General features: G+C 43.5%; 1 protein-coding gene and 1 long non-coding RNA gene across 3 annotated transcripts in view; one reads left to right on the top strand and one right to left on the bottom strand.

The window, feature by feature from the left end:
* LOC119394504 (methionine aminopeptidase 1D, mitochondrial) overlaps positions 1–15,671 on the top strand; it is a 28,934-nt gene extending 13,263 nt beyond the window's left edge. Inside the window, exons 4-6 of one of the 2 annotated variants that reach the window (XM_037661809.2) lie at positions 793–890; positions 9,828–9,875; positions 15,350–15,671. In XM_037661809.2, coding sequence (XP_037517737.1) covers positions 793–890; positions 9,828–9,875; positions 15,350–15,495 — 292 coding nt within the window. In that variant the 3' untranslated portion in view covers positions 15,496–15,671. Of the gene's footprint in view, positions 1–792; positions 891–9,827; positions 9,876–14,918; positions 15,199–15,349 lie in introns of those variants that run through there. The other variant, XM_037661810.2, reaches the window with a different exon arrangement.
* The window catches only part of LOC119394506 (uncharacterized), an 82,384-nt gene that overhangs the window by 12,700 nt on the left and 43,865 nt on the right, over positions 1–25,819 (bottom strand). The gene's annotated exons all lie outside the window — the stretch shown is intronic.

The following is a 25,819-nucleotide window of genomic DNA, read 5'->3' as shown; positions in this document are numbered from 1 at the left end:
TACATCTTTGAAACAAAGAAACTGCTGGATAACTGTCATGTTGGTGACAAAAAAGTTTGCTACACTTGGTTGACTAGAAGGAAAAGTGCAAAATGCCTGCTTACTCAAGCAACACTGCCTAGCTTTTTTTCGCTTGTGAAAAGCATATACGATACTACATTGAGATTTTGGAATTTTGAAAGACTTGGCAGACTTATGGGCAAAATACTGAGCTGTCTCTCCTGTTTTATGTCTAATTGAATGTTTCAAGTGTGTCTGGGCACAGTGTTTTCCTGTGTATTGCAGTCCAAAGTGCAGCAAAACAATACTGCATTCTTCACAAGACACTCAATGATTATAAATGCACGTGCGGCATGACAAATAAATGGGGTGAAATTTCATTTGAGCACCTGATGTTCCCTTCAGCTTATGATAGCAGGCTGTCATGTTGTTGTTTCAGTTCAGTGAACTTTCACGTTAACAAACTTTTCCTGAGGTCCTTTGAAGTTTCACTGTAGAAATATCCGAAAAAAAAAAAAGACGTGTTTTTTAATAAAGCCCGCACCTGCATATAACCCGCACCCCCAGCTACAATCCACTGAAAAATTCAAGATTTCCTCCCATTGCCGTGAAGCCACCTTGCTCACTGAAAGTAGTGTATAACGCGAACCCTGACTTCAGCTCTGAAATTTCTATACGTATTTTGTGCGCATGTTATAAGTGAGAAAATGTGGTAGGTAACAAGAAACATGTCAAGAATGCAGAGAAAATGGCTTAAGAAAGATGTACTGAATTGCTTTCTCTTGGATACAGCATTGTGGCAGCCCAGGCAGGCTTCACTGTTGTGCCTGCATTCTGTGGCCATGGCATCGGCACTTATTTTCACGGACCGCCCGACATCTACCACTTTGGTAAGAGCCATCTCTTGGAAGTCACATCTTTACTGTAGTGATTGCTTTGTCGTTACAGTACTAGCATTTCTTGCACATTTTTTTCATGTGGTCGTGAAAAGGTGCCCCGTTACACCACTTAGAATAACTGTGCTAGCAGTCTAAACAGAGCCACTGTGGTGGCCCAGTGGTTAATGCAACCACGTTAATGCGACCACTCCGAGACCAAGAGGCATCTCGTGACTTTACTGCTAGGGGAAAGGTGCATGCGCCGTAGCATGCACCGTTCGGCGCCTCGCACCCCTCGCACCATGCTTCCTAACACCACACCGCTCTGACACGAGTGACACGTTGAGGAAGCCTTGCTCAGTCGTTGGTTGCGCGTTGATGACATAAGTGCTGATGTCGTGTTATGTTGCGGAAATGGGCATAGTCGTGACCCCCCCTTTGCTGCCGCGGAAGGTGGGAAGGCCGATTGAGAAACAGAAACCAGCCGAAGCGGGCTGTTCTACACCCTTCCTTATGACAGCACTTACTTGCAAAATTCTTGCGGCAGCATGTTCACATCATACAAGTGTGCAGTTATCTCTCATCATCCCGTGTCCAGCACTGTTTGTTCCCGTCTTGATCATGCACCAAGCAGCCCAGTTAGGCACACTCCTGCAGTTGTCTCTCCATTACAAATTTTGGACCTCAAGGTTGTCTACTGGCCCTTCAGCCCTTTAACCGCCAAAAATGCATCAAAATCGCCAATTTTTTTTAAATAGTCATAATTTTTTCTGTGCAATTCTGATTCTGAAAATATATTACATCATCGATTTCTGTTTAGAATTAGTACAGAAATCAAAAAAGAAAAGACTGCTGTTGAGGGTGGCTTTCCCTCAATGCATGCCGTGGTAATGGGTCAGAATGTACTGAAAGTCGAGGTATTTATTTGATGCAATACACAGTAACACACTGAAAATTACACAGACGTTGCCATGTAGAACCCCGAGCAGCAGAGTATGCTACCACATAATGGTTCATCTCCGTGACGATTAGGTCAAAGATGCCCCAGTCAAAAAGTACATGAAACCAGCCGAGCTGTAGGCTGCCGCAAGATTCTGGACACCGAAGAAAAGGGAAACCACGGAGGCACAGGTGGTGGCTTATCGGTGTCAGTGATGTGATAGCTGCACCAATTGCGCCAAACTGCGCCAAAAGACCAATCCTGCTACATACTGCTACATTGTCACTATTCTGCGCCAAAGCTGCGCGAAGCATGGTGTTTTCATGCTCCGAAAACAAAACTGATCTGTTGAGGTCAAAACCCCATAGCATGCGCCTATCCTCACGTGCACACACCATGCTACAGTGGCTGTGAGTACGCGTATATTAAGGAAAACATGTGCACTTGTACAGGGCTGGTCGGACTACCTTTCCATTACATCATGGACTGCATGTAACATAAGTCCCCAGAACACCATTTTTCAAAGACTGCACACGTGCAAGAAGTGACAAACATGCAGCTGTGTCATTCCGAGAATGAAGTCGTGCTACCGGGATGTGAATTCGGATTCCATTAAAGTTGCAAATGTTGAAAGGTTAACGTTTTCGGAACGGCTGTGCCGACAAAACGAACAAAGAAAACAAAAATGCAGTAGCAGAAAGTCACCGACTTTTCGACTTTTCAGAGCTCCTCGTGTATGCGCCGAATTTCCGCATGCTTTCGATTTCCCAGATGCGATGTCCAATGCAGTGGTGACTGCCAATCACTACTCAAGTGTTGCACATGCACGCCCTTATTTTGCGCGTCATTGATTTCAGAATCAGAAAGTTGTTTCCATCCATCCGCCCCTTTCAGAATGTAACCACTGCAAAGCTTTTTGTTGACTCTGCACCAAACCGCACATCCGCGACCACTACCGATGGCGGTTATGTGCGGTTAGTGCATGTTAGGCCTAGCCTGCGGGTTTGCAACTTGGCGTGCCGCCCCGGGAAGGACAATATGAGATTGGGCGGAAAAGAGATCGCACTTACGAGTTCAATCAAGGGCAGCACACATAAAACCAACTTTGGGTTCGCGGTCAGGAGAACCGTCACAACAGCTGTCTTGCATAAGCCCACCAAGATTGCAAGTCTGCTTGCTGGTGGCAAAGGCGAAAGCTCGCATATTTGCGGAACACCGCCATCACTGATGGTGGAATTGAGGTCGCAAGCGGGATATCTGCACTCTACAACAACGTAACTATTATCCGGACAAAAAACCGATAAGCCGAACGGCGGTACCGTGCACTTCATGTGGGCGCCCGTTCGGTACTGAGCGTGCGCCCAGAACGCACCGCAAGCGGCCGCAGCAAAGGCTTCTCCGGCACCTTGAAAACCCTTCCTCATAACGCGAGCCCTCGACGCATCCTTCTTCTGCTTTTTCCTTCTTCTTTTTTTTTTTTTTGTTCCCCCGCTCCGCTCCTCATTAGTTCCTTCCGCGTCCCCTCCTCCTTTGTAATGCCTTCGTTGCTCTCTCCTCGGCTGGTGCACTTCCATTGATAAGCGCAGTCGTTACCTCACTTATCTAAGCCGCATTATAACCGGTCTTTCATCTCGGGGGCTGCACAATAAGTGGTATGCTTGTGCACGGTGTTCTATGGGAGGATAAACGAGAGTAAGAAAAGACCGCATTATAGCCGGTCCTGCACAGTAAGCGGTTACGCTATAAGTAGTCCGAGCTGTACGTGCATGGAATGCTATGGAATGCTTCTTAGTTCCACGTTATCAAGCTGTTTTAGTTGTCACAAATTCAGTTTCTCCACTCAGCAATGAGCCCTTAGCAGCTACAAAAGCCTTTTTCTCTGCTCTTAAATTACGTTTTTGGTTGCTCCAAAAGCCTTTTTTTTCCTGCTCTAAAATGCACTCTTAGCTGCTCTGAAAAGCTGCTCCAAAATGGCTTCAGCCAATCACATGACTGCGGTGTTCACGTGCTGCCTTACATGTGCACTGCTCAGTGCATCACGTTGTCATCATCGTTGTCGTTGCTTTCTTCGTCATCCGAAGGAATATCTAAGGTAAAGACAACGTTGGGATCACTGTCGGACACAAATTCCATGTCGTCACTAACGCTGCTTTCTGTACTGCTCCAAGAAGCACCTCTTTTTCTTGGAGCATCGCCACCACCGGCATTTTTCTTGCGAAGCGGCATTATGAAATGACTGTTGGCATTCTTAAAACACGCACAAAAAGCACAAAATTCTAAATCTAAACTACCCCACCCGTCATGGAGAGAAGTGGGAGGTTCATAAAACACGGTTAAACTCCGGCAAACAGCGTTTATCTCACACTCTTCCAGCTCTTCTGAATTATTGTGACCTAAAAGGTTTTGACTTATTCAACTGCTGATACCACGACATCCATGAATTATTTGCAATATAATACTTCATCTTTAAATCAATAGTACATTCAGTTACATATTTTTTCTCTCAGTCCCAAATCAAACCTCTTAGATATATATTTGCTTTTTTCACTTGCATGTAGATACTTCTAGGGTTGTAATCTATATAATGTATAATGTTGTAATCTATATAATGTCTTTTTATGCAGTGTATATGTCTTATATTTTGTTTTTGGATGACAATCGCATTATCATGTCTATCTTTTCTACACAGTGTAATAATTTCGTTTTTCAATCTGTGGTTCGTATATGTATTAAGATCACAACTACAATGTGTACGCCCTGTTGTGGGGCACTGCCCGTGAGGTGCCATATCGTCATGTTTACCACGGTGCTGCTACCGCTCCGACTTTTTACTTTATATTTATTTTCTGCTTTCTTTTTGTATGGGGCTGTGAACTAGTCGAGCTGTCTAACACAGCTTTTTTTTTCACAGTCCTTTCTTTCTGTAGGACAGAATGGAAAATAAACTTTGACTTTGACTTTGAAAATGCGGTTTTTCGTAGACAACTACCACCATCTAAGCTTGCAAATTGCAAGCAAATCAATTGACAACCGTGATACGTCTTTGGCGGCGGAAGGAGCGGAAAATAGGGCCGGACGAGTGTGACTCGTCATTGGCGATATTGGTACAAACTCATGTGATGAGTACAGCTCGAGGTTGTAGGCTAAAGAGTTACAGAACTTTAGGTGGTTGAAGTTACCCGGGGCTTTCCACTACAGTGTGCATCATAGTCCGAGTCTCTTCAGGACATTAAACCCTATAAGTATTAGAAAAGGAGAAGCGTTGTTGTTCTAAATTGCGTCGTCCTCTGCTTCACCACAACATGTGGTGAAGAAGGTCAGCATCGTGCCAAAAGGCTACTCTCAGGCAGAATGAAGGAGGCATTCGAGTTGGTGCTTCCATACACTTGTGTCTGTTCTGCTATTAGCAGTTGATGTGCCATAGCGGTTTCTGCTGGTTATTAAAGAAGTGCTGTGCCAAAATCTGTTTTAGCAGTACTGCAATAGGTAATACTGGCCAAACAGGCTATGAGCTTTTTTTTCCTTTCTGTCTTCTTTGTGTGACAATGCATAGTGATACGGGAGTTTTGAGTTTTGAATCAAGTTGCTAGGTAAGTCTAAGCTCAGTACATTCTGTGCAATGGCACACGTTAATGAGCAAGTTGGTACATGACTAGGAAGAAGAAACAGCACAGAAAGCAGAACTAAGCAAGAAGATGCACAGTACGGGAAAACATGGGAAGTTGGAATATAATTTTGTCTAGTCTTCCAAGTAATGTCATTAGTCTTCTTGTATCCTGCATTTTCCTGTATCTTCTGCTGGTGTAGTAATCGTAGGTTAGTAAGGGGGAGGATGGCCCTCAACCTGAGGAGAACATGGGCAAAATATAAAGCACTAAAATGTGACCAATCTACATATAGGATTGCCCCTAAAAAGAAATATGATGCTTTAGTAATAGAAGAAAATGACGGCATAGTGGAGATATGCAACACCGCCATTAGGTTGGTTTCTGAAGCTGCAGTTGAAGTCTGAGGTAATGCACTAAGACAAGGAGTGAGCAGAAGACTTCACAAACAAACAGCAACACATGAGAGTGACTAACTCAAGATTTTAGATAGAATTTATGTAGTTCACAATAAGAAGAAAGTCAGTGACATAAGGAGTTGTAGTGTCAGAGAAATAGAGGCAGCAGTAGAAAAATGTGCAAGTATCAAAACACCTAAAAATACTTTGTTTAGGAAAGACCGAAATGTGTACACTAAAAGATAAGCAGGACAATCTTATGAGCAATTTCAGTGACATAGTGAAGGTGGCAGAAGGCTCCTACTTTGAACTTGCAGTTTGCAGACAATTGCCGTGCTCGAGTGAAATCAAAGTCAAACAAGACGCTGGAGTTTCATGTGCAACTACTCGTGAGGTTAGAAAGGCCATGTGAGATATGCCCTACATTAAATAACAGTCATCCTGGACTGGGTTTGATCCCCAGACCAAGAGGAATATTAGATGTGAGGCATCTTATGGCGGAGTTCAATCCGGTGGTGGTGGTGGTGTGCGGCGTGACCACCCTTACTGCGCATGCGCAAACCTTCTCCACTTCCCCTCTCCACTCCGTCTCTCCCCTTTCCCTCTCCACATCACCTCTCCCCTTCCCTTTCCCCCTCTCATTTCCCTTTCCCACCCTTCTCCACTTCCCCTCTCCACTCCTCCCCTCCCCTTTCCCCTCCCCCTCTCCATTCACCCTCTCCACTTCCCCTCTCCCCTTTCCGCCTCACCACTCCACCTCTGAAACGCGGGCTCTACATGCCGAAACACTGCTTCGCATCGCCTCATGGTCCCCTTTAGCGGGAGATGGTGTGATTTTTTGTAACCATCTATAACCGATAGTTTGTAACCATCAACCAACGCTTTTCCGTGTCGCTTGCTCTACGAGTTTTTCGCCAACAAAGAAGGTTTCTTTCTGGAAAATCTGTTGGGTTTCCTTGCAGCTTTGTGCTACAAACAGTTGGTTGACGATTTTCCCTTCCTTTGCCTGTATTCTTGTTCCGTAAAAAGCTTGCGCTGTTAATACTGTTGTGTTGATACTGTTACCATTTCCCTTTCTACATTCCAGTGATACATGTTAACGTATTATCCTTCATGGATTTAGAGTTTGCTTTGCACTATGCTAAGAGCAGCTAAAATCATTGGCCGATGCTATCGAACAAGTGTTTAGGAGTGCCACTCGAAAAACGCAAGTTTTTGCAAAAATTACATATTTTTTTGTTTTTACTTGTTTTGTCAAGTTGAGTTTCTCTACTTCCATGGCAAAAAAAATCAAGATTATATTTAAACTGGAAATGGGTTAAAACCACTTTTAGAGCGCACAAGGTGGCTTTTAAAAACTACATAGAGCTCAGAGTCCCCTGGAAAATGTCACCTGGCGGCTTGCCATTGCATTTTGCGTGAGTAGTTCACCAAAGCCGCGTGCTCAAAATAACCATGACTCCCAAGCTCTCATGAAGGGAGAACTAATTTTAAAAAGTAGGGATGTGCGAATATTCGAGCTTTCGAATATTTTCTAATGGTTTTTGCTGTTTGATTGTATTTGCATCGGAATTTGACTATTCGAAGTTCGGACGATTTCGCGGTCCCTAGGGAATCCGAAAAATCGGATGTTGACCGTATATACTTGGTAAAATAAAGCCCAATAGACGCGACAAAAAAAGGTGAGACAGACAGGATGAAACGCTTCGTCCCATCTGTCTCACCTCTTTTTGTCCCGTCTATTGCGCTTTATTTTACCAAGTATGCATCACCAACTGGCCCAAATTTCTACTCTTCTAAAATTGACTGTATATTTTTCGAACTTCCAGAAGATTTTTTTATTCCGCTCAAGCAGTCAAATCGCCACAGCCACGTCCGAAATAGCTTTAATGTCTCCCAGTACACTTATCAGGCATTTTGGTGCACGCCCAGGCTCTCGTGAATACATTCGGTACCTGCCGCGAACCCCGCGTAATACGTGCGCCGCCGATACCAGCAAAGTGCGGAATAGATTACGACTCTCTCGCATGGAGTGTGTGGAAACGATGACGCAGAACACAAAGACTGTGGCGGAAGAGCGGATGACTTGTCTGGCTTTTCCCGATGCGCTTGCGCACGCTTCAGAGAATGTCCGCCGATACACAGCATTTGCACGCAGCCGATCGTTTCTAGTTGTGTGCGGCACATCGCCAACTAAGCTGATGCCGTCCGGGGTGCTTGCTGTACCGTAAGCATGCATTTGTCATGAAAGTGTTCGTGATACCCACTAAGTTCCTGACTGCACACGGGTACGGCGATGGCAGTCTGTGTATGTTCATGAAGGCAACGCACCTGTGCGGGGCAGTTAGCGGTTTCGCACAAAGAGGCAGCATGAACGGTGGCGCGGCCACATGCACTATTGAGCAGTCAGCCGAAGATGCTTATCAATAGGGTTGCCAGCGATTAAGCCGTACTGGCGAATTTGCCACCTGCCACCATCATGCCTTCGTGCATTTCTGGTGCTTATCCATAAAGACATCACCACACCGGCCACACTGCGTGGTGACAGTGCTCCTTCAAATTTTTTATATGCCTCGCCCCATCACATTCTGTTGTTGCGGCAAAGCTGCCTTCGGACTCTGCTATGGCCACAAACGTATCAACGCACAAAAGTGCTGGTTCGAACCTGCGAGGTGATAGACGTAGAGGAGGTGGGGTCTTTAATTAATCCCGTTTCGGACCTGAAATTTGGGCAGAAAGTCAGAAAAATCGGACGCCGAGAATTTTCAGCGTTTAAAATTTCAGATGTTCTTATACATTCTCGTCTATGGGGCAGATTAGGAACTCCAGAATCGAAGGGAACGCGTCCTTGTCCGCCACATCAGTTGGTCCTCCGCAGAAGTTGAAGGAGGAGGAGAGGTTGAAGAAATAGCATCTTTTCCATTCACGTGTAAATTGTTGTCGACAACACATTGATTGCACCGAATCATGTAAATAAATACAATTTGTCCTTTGCACTGCCTCACTCTCGATAAGACAACGGAATACCACCCATACAGTTTCATCAGCCTAGCCAAAAGAAATGCTTTCATGTTGCTATCTCATAAGGATACGCTTAGGGATCCTCTGCAACTTTTTTTCTGTAATTGTGCTTCAAAGTATTTGAAAAATATTCGAATTCGCTTCGCTCCCAAAATTTTGCTATTCGCACAGCTCCAGTAAAAAGCACATCTTTGCCACATAGACAAGCTTTCAATATTACCTTTAAAATACGTTTTTCTCAAGATGCAATTTTTGGCAGCTCCTCGAGTTTGGACATTGTGTTGTTGGTACTTCTGATGGCTGAATCTGTATGAAAATTTCCTCATATAATTCTTTACATGTGACGACTTATATAATTATTATGAACTTAAAGTAACAAATGACATGGGCTGGACATTTTAAGGCATCTCAGATTCAAATTTTTCACTTTCATTGAAACATTTTATATGCACTTTCTAGTAAGTTTTCGGCATTATACAGTTGATGTGAGCCATTCATGGCTCATAACTCTAGAAGTTTAGTGGCAGAAAAAGTGGTTTCAAAAGAGCTACATTTTGCACATTGTTATGATACAGAAAGAAAACTATGCGACTCACTGAAAAACTGATAGTATATTTGAAATCAGCATCAAGAACAATGTAAACAGCAAAAATTTCATTGCTCTGGGCTGGAGGTTAAAAACCATTATTTTTCGAGCTGATTCTCCCCCCTTAACATAACTGCAATACATGCACCTTAATTCAAGATCCAGTATGTATGCAAAATAGCTCAAAGGCTTGAAACAGACATGTGATCGGCTGTTGTTGCACACATTTATTAGCTATACTCTCTCCCTTCACATACATTATTTGTAATAAAAAATTGCGGTGTCAAAGGTGCTCTGCCTGATTTGGTTCCTTGGGGACACATCACTTGATTACGTCGCACTTGAAATGGGTGTGATTTGTTGATGTGTTGCTTATGCTTTCACTACCTTTTCTTTCAGACAATGATGAGAAAGGAGAGATGCTGGAAGGGCTGGTGTTCACGATTGGTGAGTGCCCCCTATTCTCTTCAGATACATCATGGAGGAAGGAAATTGTTTGGAGAGATTGAACCCTACATGTGATCAAAATGTTCGAGTGCACTCCCGGCTTTGTTTTGTTTTTGAACGTCCTCCACGAGCCAGCCAAACAAGGGTGCCTTGGTTAGAAACTGCCGAGAACCAAGCCCCAAAGTATTGGCAAACCTAATTTCTTGCGTAACCTTGGCACACGTGACGTGTTGGGCTGACATTGCTGGCTTCACGAAGCATTCGCTTGCCAAGGCTTTGTGGCGTAATGCTCCCTCTTCAGTTTTTTCTTCCTCCATGAGCATTATTATGGCAGAAAGCTGGGTCAATATTTGATGGACCCGTAAAGGGGCTCTACAACACTTTTCCAAGAAAGTCCATGAGTAGAGACCGGATTTTAGGCAAATGCCTATTTTGTTCCTTGCGTTCCTATCGCCCCACTTTGATATATGAGCATGAATTAGATGTTAAGAAGGGCTTTTTTAGTGTTTTTATAGTGCCTATAAATGCCTATTTTTGGCGTTGGTGCCTAAATTCGTATAAGTGCCTATAAATGACCGTTTTCAAAATTGGCGCTTATATGAACACTATTTAACCTCAACTTTCGCTTTCGAGTGCACTTTGAGACCGTTATTCATGTTACCGGGCAACGATGACTGTTCAGAACTCTATGGTGTTCAACCTAGTCCTCTAGTTCAACCTAAGGCTCCTCTATTTTTGAAAGGTAGCGACAACTACATGTACGCCTTCTCGAGGGGTCCAAGAAGCAGCGCTAGCAGACAACACGCCGCTTGCTCCCGTGCATCTTGCAGACGCCTGAAATCAAAATGAGTGTGCGCTTCAACCGCTTAATTATTAAAATATGGGGCCTAAGATGCTCAACAAATATTAAACTATACAGGGGAAATAACTTGAACGAGCCAGGAGCTCGTTAAATGTTGAAATAAAACGCGTGCGTTTCAGAAGCAGCATATGAGCAGTTCCCCAAAGCAGCTGCCATGCAGGGCATTTATTTTTTCGTTATTTGCTTGCACGTTTTAAAATTCAGCCTAACTTGAAGTAGAGGTGACATTCCAATGACATAATAGTGCTTTTTTCTAGTTTAAAAAAAAATACACATGTTGTGAGCTTAATCTTACTTTTGGAAAACTCATTGGGTACCTAGCGCTCTTGTCGTGTGCAGTGCAGTATACGCACCATTATTGATTTCGTTGCGTTTGTCAGCGTTCGGAAGTATTCCTACAGTTACACGGTATTTTTAACTAAGCTTATTGCGTTTTTAAAGTGTTCTAATAGGTTTACTTAGGAGAAAGAGTAGCATTGCATGTGTGGAATATCAGCAGCCAGAGGGCATTTGAAGATCTAGGAAATATAGCATGCCGAGCGCTAATCCCCCATCATTCACTCGCAGGGTGCCTTCCATTCCTTTTGCTTTGGCCGACGAGCAGAGACGCTCGGTATGGCGTACGGTTTCAGTTTTTTTCACCCGGTGTCTTGCAGTATTATTGGCTCGAACTGTCTAAAGCATTGAAGATATCACGCCGAATGCTTGAACAAAGGGGCCTTGATCGACCTCGCGCATAGCAGTGCGGAAAAACGTGGCAAGGTGTGGCAAAAAAGTAGTCTCAAATGGTCCTTTCCTTGTGAGCTTTTAGTGTTGAATCCACCACGGCGAGATAAACAAACGCAGCTGTATTGGGGTCCCGAGCTACCTATTGTGAAAAATACGGGGCGTGACTCTACAAGGATTACTAGGCACACATCTACAGCATAAAGAATGCCAAAACAATGATACCGTTGCCTATATAATGCTCATGCATATGCACGAACAAATGCACGCCGGCCAGGCGGAAGGCAGCTTGAAGTTATAGACATTGCAAAATCAGTTACTTCGCATAGCCGGGTGTTTTATGTGGGCACAAGTTCCTTGCGCCTGATTTTGTGGAGCCATGCCTTGCTTCAGCAGATATTGTTGTCACCGCAGGGAACGAAAAAGAAAAAGAAAGCTTCTCTTCCGTCCTCCGCGTGGTGAGGCAACTGAAGCCCGGCATATACTAGAATGTCATGCTCCAAGCATTCAATTCAAGCACAAAATTCCTGCGTCCACTCAAGCATAAGGTACACAGGCACTTCCAGTTTGCAACAAAAATGCGAGAGGCGCGTTAAGTACTGCCTGCTTACTGTATACAATGGTCCAACTCCACGCTTGAAAACACAGACATCCGCACCTAACACCGGCGCAACGCTACCACTGCTGGACCCTTAGGGCGGAGCGCAAAGGTGGAGCGGTCACGTGTCGCCAACCAGCCTATTGCAGGGCACAGCGGTAGGATCAAAACCTTTCCCTACTTTTGAAAGATAGAGGGGCTTTAGTTCAGCCAAGTTCCGGGAAACAACCGCTAGCAGCGGTGAAATGGACGCACCGGCCACCACACGCCGCCGCGCTGACATGGCGCGAGCGATTGGCGAATGCGAAACCGTGGAGAGCCGTCAGGGGAAAGGAGAGTGAAGATCAAAAGAAAGAAAAATGTGGTGCGCACGCGGCCTTTGTTTAGTTTGTAATTTACACTTTAAAGGGGTAACGACACCATTTTCGAAGGTGAGCTTACTCTGCCATACAAATCTCCTGTATACAGAGACGGCTCTGAGCAAGTGCGAAGCTCAGCAAATGCTGAAAAGATATCTTATTTTTATATTAAAGTTAATTTTTCTATGGCGCACCCACCGACATCGACACTAGCTTGATGTCAGGCTACAGTGCTAATTCTGGTGACTTCACGCAGCAGTTTGGCTGGTTGTGATGACGTCAGGTACCAAAACTTCCGAAAAGGCTGCTTGTGCATCACCAAAACATTCAAAATGGCCGCTTGTATGTCACCAACGGAGCCACGGCGCGGAGCGGCCGTGGAAACGTCACGACATCTTGCGCGAGCACGTGACGAGAAGCTCATACCGTGTTGTGACGTCAGGGTACAGTTGGAACTGAAACTAGCTGTTAAAAGCATGCTGTAATTACTTTATTCAGGGTGCACTCACACTTAGCAGTACATTTGATAAGCTCTTGAGGGCTTGACCTTTCATTTGACGCGAGAAAACAACAACTGAAAATTTTCATGTCAGTACCCCTTAAAGCTGCTCACCGACATGGGAGAAATTGACCCCACGTGATTAGAACCGGCCTATACGAGGCACCCCTTCCTTCTAGCCTTTTACTGATCTAGCTGTCTGCTTCTGCACTGCCCTTCTCAGCTGAAAAGAAAGAGACCCAGGAGTGTGTTTACTCACCATGCTAGAGAATAAAAGGAGAGATCGTTTTCTGCAAACTGCTGGACAAACGACAATTGTACTGCTATGTTCAACTGTTGGCGCCTCTGTGGCATCATACAATAGCATTTTCTTGCTTTCCTGTCGTAGATTTAAGGTCGCGCACGTGCTTGTTTTGAAATTCTTTGCTTTTATGTAAAAATTTATTGCACCTACATTTATGACGTTGGAGGCCTAAAACGTGTTTGCCTGCCTCTTTTTGGCGCCTAAAATGCGCTTTTTTAGTGCCTAAAAATCCGGCCTCTAGTCATGAGGCACAGCTGACGTGCACATGTGAGCCAAGTGTTATTGCACTGTGTACTTACAATTTGGTGTCAAAAACAGCCAAGCTTCGGCCACCACAATGTTGTCCCAACTATGCAGTCAGCAAGTGCACCAGGTATCGGTTTATTTCATCACCAGTGTGTTGGCAGGTTACTGTGTCAGATACTGCCTGCAGGCTGCTGCCAAATGCCAGTGCCTCAGCGCATGTTTTAACCAGAAGTAGCGGCCGATACAGTTGGAGAAAAAAAGAACTTAACATGCACAAGGCCATGATGCGAGAAGAAGTAAATTTTGGGTGGCACACCACCCCCTTCTAAGGCCACCTTCCCTGTCCAGCTTTCAGCCTGCCTGTGGCAATGAAAAGGCAGAGAAGGCATGTGTTTCTAGTGATAACTCTGCTTTTACTTGATAAATTTGCAAATTTTTTGCAGCAAGAGCTTGAATTGTGCTACGTGCACAAACTATATTCATCAAAGACTTGTGGCACACAAGTTTTCAACACAGATAGTTTCACCATTTCTTTGTCAGTGTGGTAAATGCAGAAATAACACATTTATCTGACTCTTTTCCGATGCTGTAGCGTTAAACAATCAATCTGCAATATTTTTTCGTCTCGGAACATTAGCAGGGCGCACGTGCTTTGCATAAATGTATGCTCTGGAATGGCTTACAGTACTAGTGACTGAATCTCATACTTGTGCATTCACTACGTTGTTTGTGGATCACCCAGTCTTGCGAAGGTAGCGTTTGCCACATGACACTGGGATGCTGTGATGACAGCATGCAATAAGAGGACAGGCAGAACCTCCTTTTTCTTGTTCATGGCTCAGCACTTGTGAGCCTGCCTCTCTGGCATTGAGAACAGCATCTGGCAGCCATCATTTTGAGATGGTGCAGCAGGTAGTGCACCTAATGCTTAACTGGCCATTTATCTGTCCAATTCAATTTTCTTTTGGTTCCCTGGATGCCATTGATTATATGTTTATGAGTCTCTCTACCACATAGGCATTGCCACAGATAGTAGGTTGGAAAGCATAATGCATTTAAATTTGATACTAAAGTTGGCTTCAACATGTCACATGGCATTGTTCTCATTAGTGCAATGTTGGCGCGCAACAAAGTTTACAAGCTTTTTCAGTAAGGTTAGCTGCTGTGACGCTGCCTCTTATATAAACGAGGATGTGTTTGTTCTGGTCCTGTTCACATGTGGCAAGAGCCGGCCGGTGTACCACGACGTCACGAGACATCAACATTGTGCATGCCAATACCTAAAATGGCTCATGGGAACAAGTATACTGTCGAAGTACATTATCCGGAGGTACCGCTGCAAAAATTTACGAGAGTGCAACACAAACACGAATGTGAATTAGAGACTGCTTATATACCTCCCTCACCAGAGGGAGGTAAATCTTGAATCAAAGTATAATTTACTTACAGCTCTGGTCTTCACCTTTGCAAAGGAGTGACGAGAGAATGTTACGTGGGTACTCCCTGACTAGATAGCTTGCCCTCGTGACCATACTGACAGACCTGTGCATTCAATCAGTCTCGGAAAAGTATATGGGCACAGAATGCTTCCTGGACAATGCCCCCTGAAATTGCCACTGTAACACACCACATTAGCAGAACAGTTGAAATGGGAAAAAAGAAAAGAAGAGAGAGGGAAGAGGACTTTGCAAACTGTTGCTTCACAAGTTCGAAAGAGATTCTCAACCTCTTGAAGCCGAGTCTGGTCACTGTTTACATGATAATTAGTTTCTCATTGATGGCTGCTCAAAAAAGAACTTGTCTAAAGCAGTTCAACTGTTTAATTTCCTGCATCTGCATTGGATGTCATAATAAAAGAGTGTTTCTTTTTTCACCACCAGAGCCAGTGATCACGGAAGGAAGCCCCGACATTGCCATCATGGAAGATGGCTGGACAACCGTCACCGTTGACAACAGCCGCACTGCGCAGTTTGAGCACACTGTATATATCTGTAATGAGGGTGTTGAAATCTTGACTGTTCTCTGATGGGTGCAGAATTTTCATGCGCTGGTGCAAGGTGGTTTGGGACATAGTGTTCGGTGCTTAGTTAACCCTGTGGCTGTGAAGAAAGAGCACATAGGTCGTTTCTGTAGTGAGTTGGGTGTAAAGGTCCAGTTGTTCAGGTGGTCTTATTAACACGAAGGCACAAAGCATCAACAGCATCGTTCTTGTTCTGCGCTAGAAATGGAACAGGGGGACGACATGGGAACACAGACGTGCGCAAACTTTCAACTGTTTATTTGCGATCAAAGCTCGTCAATATATACACAGACATGAAAGGGCAAGACGCAGATACAAACGTGACGTAGAACATAATAAGGCGTGCAAAATGGAAGAGGGTGCAAATCTACAGATTTCATGAAGACGCGTGTGTATTTACGTGATGGTTGTCTATGAAATTAAAAGCGGGCTTTCCCAGAGCCACGGAAGGAGAGCTTACGTATGTTGATTGATCATTTTTTTGCATGAAGTAGGCCTCCATGATTTCTCGCCCTTTTTTCGATTTGCTGTGTTCCAAAACCTTGGTGTCGCTGAACATAGGCTTACACCCGCAACGTGCGCAGTGCGCTGCTAAGTGCCCTGGAGACTGTAGCATTTCAGTCGCGTATCTATGTTCTCTTAATCTGATATTTAAGCATCGTCCCGTCTGTCCAATATATGATCTTTCGCACGTGAGGGGGATCTTATAAACTACGTTGTCCACACAATCCACATACCGGTTAGCATGCCTTATCCTGCAGCTGTTGCTAGATGGTTTTTCTTTTTCGGAATTAACTTTTTTGCAGAGCCCTTTCAATTTCAAAGGCGCTGAAAACACCACTTTTGTGCCGTGCTTTTCAGCTATCTTTTTTAGGCCATGCGAAATTTTATGTATGTAGGGTAACACAGTCACCTTCTTCCTACCTTCATCTGTGTTTTTGGCTGCAACCTTTCCGCCGCTCAGGCCCTTCAAAATCTTTTCAGCGACGGACGCTATCATAGAAGGGGGGTAACCACTGTCTCTGAGTCTAGAGACTTGACGCATCATACTGTTCTTGATGGTATGGGGGCACGACTTTCGGATAGACTGGTTGACGTTGGAGCTAGCTATGGCCCGCTTCACTAATTTTGAGTGTCCCGAATCGTAAGGGAGCAAACTCTTTTCACTTCTCGGTTTATACTCCCAACATGTATGTCCTGCGCTAAAAGTTAATGAAATGTCTAAAAACTGCAGGCATCCCTTATCTGGCATTTCAACTGTAAGGGATGCCTGCAGTTTTTAGACATTTCATTAACTTTTAGCGCAGGACATACATGTTGGGAGTATAAACCGAGAAGTGAAAAGAGTTTGCTCCCTTACGATTCGGGACACTCAAAATTAGTGAAGCGGGCCATAGCTAGCTCCAACGTCAACCAGTCTATCCGAAAGTCGTGCCCCCATACCATCAAGAACAGTATGATGCGTCAAGTCTCTAGACTCAGAGACAGTGGTTACCCCCCTTCTATGATAGCGTCCGTCGCTGAAAAGATTTTGAAGGGCCTGAGCGGCGGAAAGGTTGCAGCCAAAAACACAGATGAAGGTAGGAAGAAGGTGACTGTGTTACCCTACATACATAAAATTTCGCATGGCCTAAAAAAGATAGCTGAAAAGCACGGCACAAAAGTGGTGTTTTCAGCGCCTTTGAAATTGAAAGGGCTCTGCAAAAAAGTTAATTCCGAAAAAGAAAAACCATCTAGCAACAGCTGCAGGATAAGGCATGCTAACCGGTATGTGGATTGTGTGGACAACGTAGTTTATAAGATCCCCCTCACGTGCGAAAGATCATATATTGGACAGACGGGACGATGCTTAAATATCAGATTAAGAGAACATAGATACGCGACTGAAATGCTACAGTCTCCAGGGCACTTAGCAGCGCACTGCGCACGTTGCGGGTGTAAGCCTATGTTCAGCGACACCAAGGTTTTGGAACACAGCAAATCGAAAAAAGGGCGAGAAATCATGGAGGCCTACTTCATGCAAAAAAATGATCAATCAACATACGTAAGCTCTCCTTCCGTGGCTCTGGGAAAGCCCGCTTTTAATTTCATAGACAACCATCACGTAAATACACACGCGTCTTCATGAAATCTGTAGATTTGCACCCTCTTCCATTTTGCACGCCTTATTATGTTCTACGTCACGTTTGTATCTGCGTCTTGCCCTTTCATGTCTGTGTATATATTGACGAGCTTTGATCGCAAATAAACAGTTGAAAGTTTGCGCACGTCTGTGTTCCCATGTCGTCCCCCTGTTCCATTTCTAGCGCAGAACAAGAACGATGCAGTACCAACTAGCCCCCATTGAATCCTTGTTCATCAACAGCACAAAAAAAAAATAAACAAAGGACAAAGCAAGGGGACACAGATAGAGCCCTTTGTTTATTCTTTCGTGCTGTTAATGTATTGTTCAGATTGGTAGTGATAGTCCAGCAAAAGCCTTGTGGAAACTTGTGCAGCTCAATGGTTCTTAAACGTATTCTTGAGTTCTCACTCAAATTGAACTGCGTTCGCCCACATCCTTTAAGACGCAGTTCATTGTGACACTGATAGCTTGTATTTTAGGTAACTAGATTGTGTGCCGAACACTGTGAACACTTTAGATAGTTTCGATGCTGTCTCTGGCTGTTGGCAGCAAGTGCTAGGGCGCCTATTCAACAGTTGGTTTCAGTTCAGTAATGGGCACGTAATTTTGATGCGAAAGCTAACATTTAACATGGCCGTGCAGCATTTCTTGAACATAGCCAGCGAACATTGCTTGTTTGTTGGCCACGCTTTTGCAAACATGTGAAGTAAATATCATGACTTGAGAAGTTGAACACAGGTGGGCCGTAACTTGATGTTGAGGTCCAAGCTTCATTGTAGTGTACAATTTGTTTCTGCCCCCAGGGCTAGGCTTCTAGAGTTTTAGAGCCCTGCCCCGTAATAAGAGTTGAGTGGCAAAGAACACGAGACTAGTTAAAATAGCTTGAAACAGCTGGCCGGCCATGTTTGAGTGATTTAGTTTACATTAGATGGTTGTCGGGTCGAAACAGGCTGTCTATTGTAGATACTTATTACGCCTGCGAGCTCAGTCATAAACGTTCAAAGCACAATTAGGGGAACAGCCCCAAAGTTAACGATAGTAACTTCACTGTTAGTGGGAACAGTACACAATACGGACACCAGTAGTGATATGTCTATTCGCTACGTGTGTAATGATGGCGTTGAAGTTATAGCAAAGAGTTATGCAAGCACTCGTATAGTCGTGTAGCATATTAGGAAAGCAAATGATCGCGGAATGAGTAAAAAAGGAACTAGTTTAACAGGTGGAACCAATTCACTTTTCTTAGTATTTTCTTGTGGACAGGGAACCTGCACTTTTTACTTTCACTAATAACTTTAACTAAGTGCAAACTTGGTTGTTTTTCTGAATACACTGAACCTTGGTGACGTTTTACACATCTTTTATGGCCACGGCTCGTGAAAGACGATTTCCATTAGCAGCTTTGATAGCTACAGCATTTAGTGCTGCATTTTCTGTGTGTTGCTCTGTGTAATGATGTTCAACAGTCAGTGTTGCTGTTTGAGAACCGAATAACCCTCTTTAATTGTTGCACGTAGGCACTGAGGGAAGTAGCCAGCAGTCCAGGCTACCCGACTGTTACGAACAAAGTAGACTCTCCTCACATCATAATTTCTGTGTGACAAAACTTGAAATAGTGGCACTCTTGTACAAAATCACAAATTTACTGCAGGAACCTTGTTAATTATTGTTTATACAGGATAAACAAGCAGCAGCCTCTCTCTGGACATTTCCTTTTCCATCATAAATACATAAACAGCATTGGTGAGTTATGGCAGCTACTTGGCACATTCACCAAGTACTGCTGTTGCAACAAAGCTATGCATAATCTACAGAGAGAAAAATTTCATAATAAATTGTCGCCCTGCAACTAATTATAGCCCCTATAACACAAGAACGTTCTCTTTTATGATTTCTTATGTGATAATATTCCTGTATTCCTGTAATATTCCTGCGTTCCTGTAAGGAAACTTGGAGTGTTCTATTTAATTTTGTGCTTTAGAAACATTAATTCAATTGGGTGGGTGGGGGGCTTGCTTGCATTTGAAATGTTTGTTTTAGACACAGGGATTTGATAAATTGACCACCCGTGGCAGTAGTTTAGCACGAAGGGCATCACGCTGCTAAGCTCGAGGGCGCGGGTTCTGTTCCCGGCCATGCTGGCCACATTTCGATGGGGGCGAAATGCAAAAGAACACCCATGTACTTAAATTTAGGTGCATGTTAATGAACACCAGTCAAAATTGGTCAGAAGTAGTAAAAAGTGAGCCAGTGTTCCCCACTATGGCATGCCTCGGTAGTTGTGGCACATGGTTTTATCGTTGTTTTGGCACGTAAAACCCCATAATTATTATTACTGATAAATTCAACTGAATTTTCCGAGTCAGTAGTGTGTTATTGAGTGTGTAACATTTATCTTTTTTTTTTTTTGTATTTCATACTGCATTTGGTTTTTCAGTGCTTTGCTGTCAATGTTAATTGGTGTTCTGATTCAGTATTGTTATCCCTAAGGTTTCAGCCATTGCTATCAACTGTTTGTTTTGAGAGACGAGAGGGTGTGACTATTGAAAAAAATGATGTTGTCATCATAGTGATATGTTTTCTAGGCCAGCCATGTGGAGGTGCCTACTTGTACAAGTGGCCATAAGCCTTATAACCTATGTATACATTAATTTCATAAGCCACTTATGCATTGTTTAACATTTGGACAGTGATCAATTTTACTAAAGTAACAATGTTATCATCGCTGTTGTGGTCACAACAGTAGTTAGCTGATCCCACCATAACCAGATCATACGCTTGCTGCAAGCACAAAATTATGTCTTTGATTGATTAGGGGTAACACTAACTTCTGTGCAATGTGCAGTAATGTGTGTACAGTGACCTGTGTGTTCCTGTTTAATGCTAAACTCAAAGCATTTTGTACTTACTGTTGCTTTAATTTTGTGTAATATTACAAAATGGTCATTTTTCATAGCCCTGATTGTTCACTGTAAGATTTGGCAACTTTGCTTGCCGGGTTTGCCAAGAAAAAAAGACTTTTTTGAACTTGCCTTTGTGTGAGCCAACGGTCTTGACTACCCAGTGTCACTGGTGTACAAGAAGTGGTACTCTGTGTTTTGTACTCCTTTCTGTACCAGCCCTGTATTGTACGATTGTTTCTGTCAACTCTATGACTTTGCCTTGCCTTCGAGATCAGTTGCCATTGCTTACTCGTGACTCAAATGTGGACACAGCGAGGAATGCAAATGAAGGCATTGTTATCTTTTTCTCAACTAATCATGCCACCTGTTACATTGAACAATGTGGACCGTAAAATGGGGTCTCATGACTACATTTGAGCAGGAATAAAGTAGTAGTAAACACAATATAATTTTTTTTTTCCTTTAAGTTTTAAATGCATAAGCACGTTCTATTTTTAAGCTTCCATGAGTTGTAGAGGGACCTTAGCATGGTCCTTGTGCAAGGGAAACTTAAATATGTCAAACCACATCTGCACCTTTCTTTTCTTTTTTTTTTTCACAAATGCTAGTCAGGCATAAAAAGTAGTGCTATGCACAAATCGAGACTTAATGCATTTTGCTTCGTTGGCACTCGTGTTATGGAGCTCAATCGCATAATGTGCAGACATGAAGAATACTATGAGTTTGCCAGTTGGTCTTTTCACGAGGAAAGCAAGTCTTAGCTGATGTAAAAAGAAAATGGTGGATTGTGCTAGTCAGTAGGTCATACTTGGTGATCAGAGCTATAGTCAAGTGCAACAATGTCAACTCCTCCGATGAGACCTGGTCATTTTTTTATGTTCTAATAAAAGCAACAATTGCAAGTGTTCATCAAGTGAGACAGCGTTAAACTGCTGCAAAACGTGCCCACAGTTGTAGTAGTATTTTCACTCCAGGGATTGGCCATAAAGCAGCCAACCAAATCCTCGTATATCTTTAATTTTTCAGCAACAGGTTTAACACTAACGCCGTGAGAGGACCCTAAGATCATTGACTGTGCCTGCCTACATCGCAGTTCTCGCTTTACTTTCTGGTGGGCTCAAGTTTTCCTAACAAAGTCTTGTTTTTCTCATTCATCATTTTGGCTAGCCTCCTGAACACTGTCACCATCTCCTAGTAATGTGAGCATATGGAATGTTGGACTTTTGTGTATTATTTCACGTTCCAGTAAAGTGGTCCTGAACCTCCCCTCGTGCTTGGTGAAAAAAACACATCCTACGGAAAGCAGACGCTGCTGCGAACACCTCGGCCAAATCTGGCAGTCATGCGCAGCAAGGGGAGTTCACAACGGAGCACTGAGTTGCCACTTTCTCAAGCACCGTCTCTTCATACAGAGGCCTGTGCACTCTCTTGGGAGCGCCATCATACAGCAGATTTTGTGCCATACAACAGATTGCCGCTGTTGGCCAACAGCCGACATAAATCAAGAGCGGCATTTGGATCGGGTGCTCTTCTTGCCACAGGGTGCCCCCACGTGCTGGGCGCCACATTCTGTAGTGCGCTGAAACTACACACTAGCGACACTAGCGCGCACGTGATTCACAAGCGAGGAGAGCAATCACATTTCATGACGTGCGCTCAAGGTCGTGACGTGCACTCACGTAACTTTCTCTTGTGCCTTCCCTCCCTGTGTGTCTTCTAGCGCGCTCATCGAAACGAGAGGAAGTGTTTAAAGTGTACGACAAATCCCTAGAACTCGGCGCGTTCTTGACATATTCAAAAAAGTTTTGCGGCGATAGAATCGTGAGGCAATAAGCTCTTATACTGAGGCCAATTGATCATTACTTGAAAAAGTGGTTCAGGACCTCTTTAATTGATTATTGTATATGGAGGTCATTAGAGCACATGTTCCTTTTTTTTCCTTGTGGGATTTTTGTGACAACTTCGTTGCTGCTATCCTGAGTGTTATGGATGCTTTCTTAGCAAAAACGTTCTGCTAGAGTGGTTTCAGGTATTTGTTTTCTGCCATTTGTTTGTGAAGAAGCCAGTAAAAGAATATTATGAGCAGTTGGTCGCTGTGAGTAACTGGTCATTCGAAGAATGCCGTCCTTGTAGGCTGGCATACCTTGTTTTCATCCTTGTTGCGGGTACCTGTTGGCTGTTCTTTTTTTTCTATTTATACACTAGAAGAGAAAAGTCTGAAGAGGCAAAAGTATGTTTGCCATATACTAATTACTGGCATAGCAATGTTTTGTGAAAGCAGTCTGTACTATGGAAATAGCTTGCTGAGAACTAGAGTGCTCATAACCACTCTCTAGTCTTTCAGCATGTCTTGTTAAGTTGAAACCAACATGACAATACCTTTGTTATATCCGGTGTTCATTGTGAGCATTTTTTTGTTCTACACTGTTACTGATGGCAATGTTTTTAAATTTGTTATACCTGTTAATCTTGACATGTCAATATTAGTGATCAGATTTTAAATTTACTTGTTTTATGTGAGTTTGTTATGTTCAGGTTTAACTTTATATTACATTGATATTGAGCAATTGCGTACGACTTCGTAATAAGTGTACAAAAATTATGTCAAACATCAAGGTGCACAACATAGCAACTGGCATTCACTCGAATAAATGCAGCTTCATCCCTGCCCACTTTACTCAGGTGGTATCATTCATAGGGTTGTAGTATTGCCAGGGTTTGGAAGCACTCTTTAGTTAGGCCTGTGCAAACTGTCACCTACACCTTTGCAGCAGAAATGCTAGTGAGTGTAATACCCACTCTGGTACTGTAAAGCAAAACCAGCTAGGCAAAACGCTGTCTGCACTCTGCTGCCAAGCCAGTCGAACCTTTAAAATGTAAGCTGCCTGTGCAACACTGTTATCCAGGCCCATAGCGGGAAGGGGGGGGGGGGGGCTGAAATTTTTGATACATGGTGTTTTGCCAAAAATAAATAATGAAAATAGGCGTTTTTCTCAAATAGTCAAGGCTTTCAGCAAGTGCCCCCTCCCCCCCCTCCCGGAAAAAAATTCCTGGCCATGGGCCTGCTGTTATTGAATTGGTGTGTTTGTACAAATTCAAAAGTCTCTGCTATGCCTCGAGGAACGAAGCGTGAGCCAGGGCTATGAAAAGGCTGAAATCATTCGCCTTTTCTTTCGTTTTACTTTGCATTGACCAGATGAACTATTTTTCAACACATTGTGAGTTTCAGCAATGTCGTCACGCGTCCGAAAACGTATAAAGGAGTTTGCACCCTAATGTTTGTCAGTGGTGCAGTTTCTTTTGGTAAGCAGGTGTTTCAACATAAAAGGTTTACCTTAAAGGACTTTAGATTGCCTCTGTTTCAGGGACGCTGGTGATAAGTCAAGGATTATAAGAATGGAATGAACAGAGCTTGTTAGCAGTGTAGTGCAAATTGCTGCAGTTATGAACAGTGTACTGACTGCTCTTTGTTTTCTTTCACTGTCACTGTTAAGCACAGACCAAGTATATAAACCGAAAACCAGCTGATGATGAAGCTTCATCTGCTGGTTGTCGTTAAGTTTGTGTCAAACAAAGAAACGAGCCCTCAGAATTCCCTTCCTTCATTCTCTCTTGCGTGTATTATTGTTACACTGGGAGAAGGGGACCGTGGAGATAGTTGTGTATGTTAAACTTGCTGTCTTACCTCATTGCATTGTTAAAACAACATTCTCCATATGTTGTCTACAAACAGCTAGCAATGCTTCCTTTCCTTTTCATGGTTGCAGTTTAACCTGTTCAGCTGTTAGTGTGTTATGTTTGAGCTCGAGGGTATATTTCCAACCACTGCAGCTGCATTTTGGTGGTGATAAATTGAAAAAAGAAAAGTCTACCAAGCATTGAGTGCATGTTGATGGTGATCACAACACTGTGGCATCCCATGATTGTGCGGCTTGAAATGTTGAACCTCATCAATAAGTCAATGCATGCAGTTCTGTGAACTAAATCAGCTCTGTGTTGGTACTGATTTATAACAGGTACTTGAATGCGGTTTTACGCAAGCAGCTCTGTTCACCAGGAATGTTCTTAAAAATCTGCACTGAAGAGTTCTGAAGGATTTGTACATATGTAAAATAAATGTGCACACATGTTATGTATTTGCTTTTGTTTCATATTTATGAAATATGGTGTGAAATTGGAGAGGTTGCTTCAATGGAGGCCTAAACATTAATAGTTCAGTGATGTCGAAGCCCAGCACTCAAATTAACCATTTTTAGTCCTTGCAGTCCAGAACTTTTACCCACATTCCAGCCGTTCCAGTCTGAACTATTTCTGAAGGAAAAAATTGTAGCGCAAAGCAACACACGGACAGACAGAGAGGACGGGACTGGCGCTATCTCTCTGTCTGTCCGTGTGTTGCTTTGCGCTACAATTTTTTCCTTCAGAAGTCATGAACCAACTAGCCCAACAAAACGTATTGCTGAACTATTTCACCTGTTTTGAACACCGTGAAAGAAAACAGCTGTGCAAGGAAAGCTCACCAGATATTTATTTTTACAGTTGTTGCCCAAGTATTTGCACCATATTTCGGTAGCGTGTGGTAGCCGGGCAAAGTCATGGAAATCATTCGTCTGGACTTGCGAGCCTGTTGCACATGGTCCTGTGTTAACGTACGGAAGGGTCGATAGGCGGGCCAGTTGGTATAGATTCATTATGGAAGCTTGGCAGCACAAACAAATGGGACATAGAAGGAGTGGGACACAAACAAGCACAGACAGAAACTCTGATTTATTCATTGAAGAAATACGTACCACCAAAAAACACGAGGGGGGAGAGAAAAACAAGAGGGAGAGGGTCAACTGAAATTGTGTCGTCCAAAAACGAGATCTCACCATCTAAGAGTAATACAGAGGTTGAGCTGACACAATTGCTATCAGTGTTCTTTGTAAAAGGCTTCAGCAATCTCTCTTAGTTTTTGTGTCACGATTAGAGTGCAGAACAGAGGTGCGCGAAAATTCTGCTATGCAACCACATTTTGCACAATGATAGGACAAGTGTAAACCTGGTACAGAATATAGCACATTGCAGTGCTCTCGCAGGATCAGATCGCAGTGCTCAGTCTGCCCGATATATACACTGTTACAAGACAATGGAATACAATAAACAACAATATTCATTCAACAGTTAGTAAAATGATCGACATGCTTTACACTACAACCTTTCTTCGCGGGGCCAAGGGTAAAAAAAAATGTGCGAAAAAATTTAACATTGATGTTCTTTCCACCAGCAAATAATTGTAGCAGATATGTTCAAAGATTGACGA

Source organism: Rhipicephalus sanguineus, chromosome 5 (genome assembly GCF_013339695.2).
Source record: "Rhipicephalus sanguineus isolate Rsan-2018 chromosome 5, BIME_Rsan_1.4, whole genome shotgun sequence".
In the NCBI taxonomy this organism is placed as follows: Eukaryota; Metazoa; Arthropoda; class Arachnida; order Ixodida; family Ixodidae; genus Rhipicephalus; species Rhipicephalus sanguineus.
This window is presented reverse-complemented; position numbering and strand designations above follow the sequence as displayed.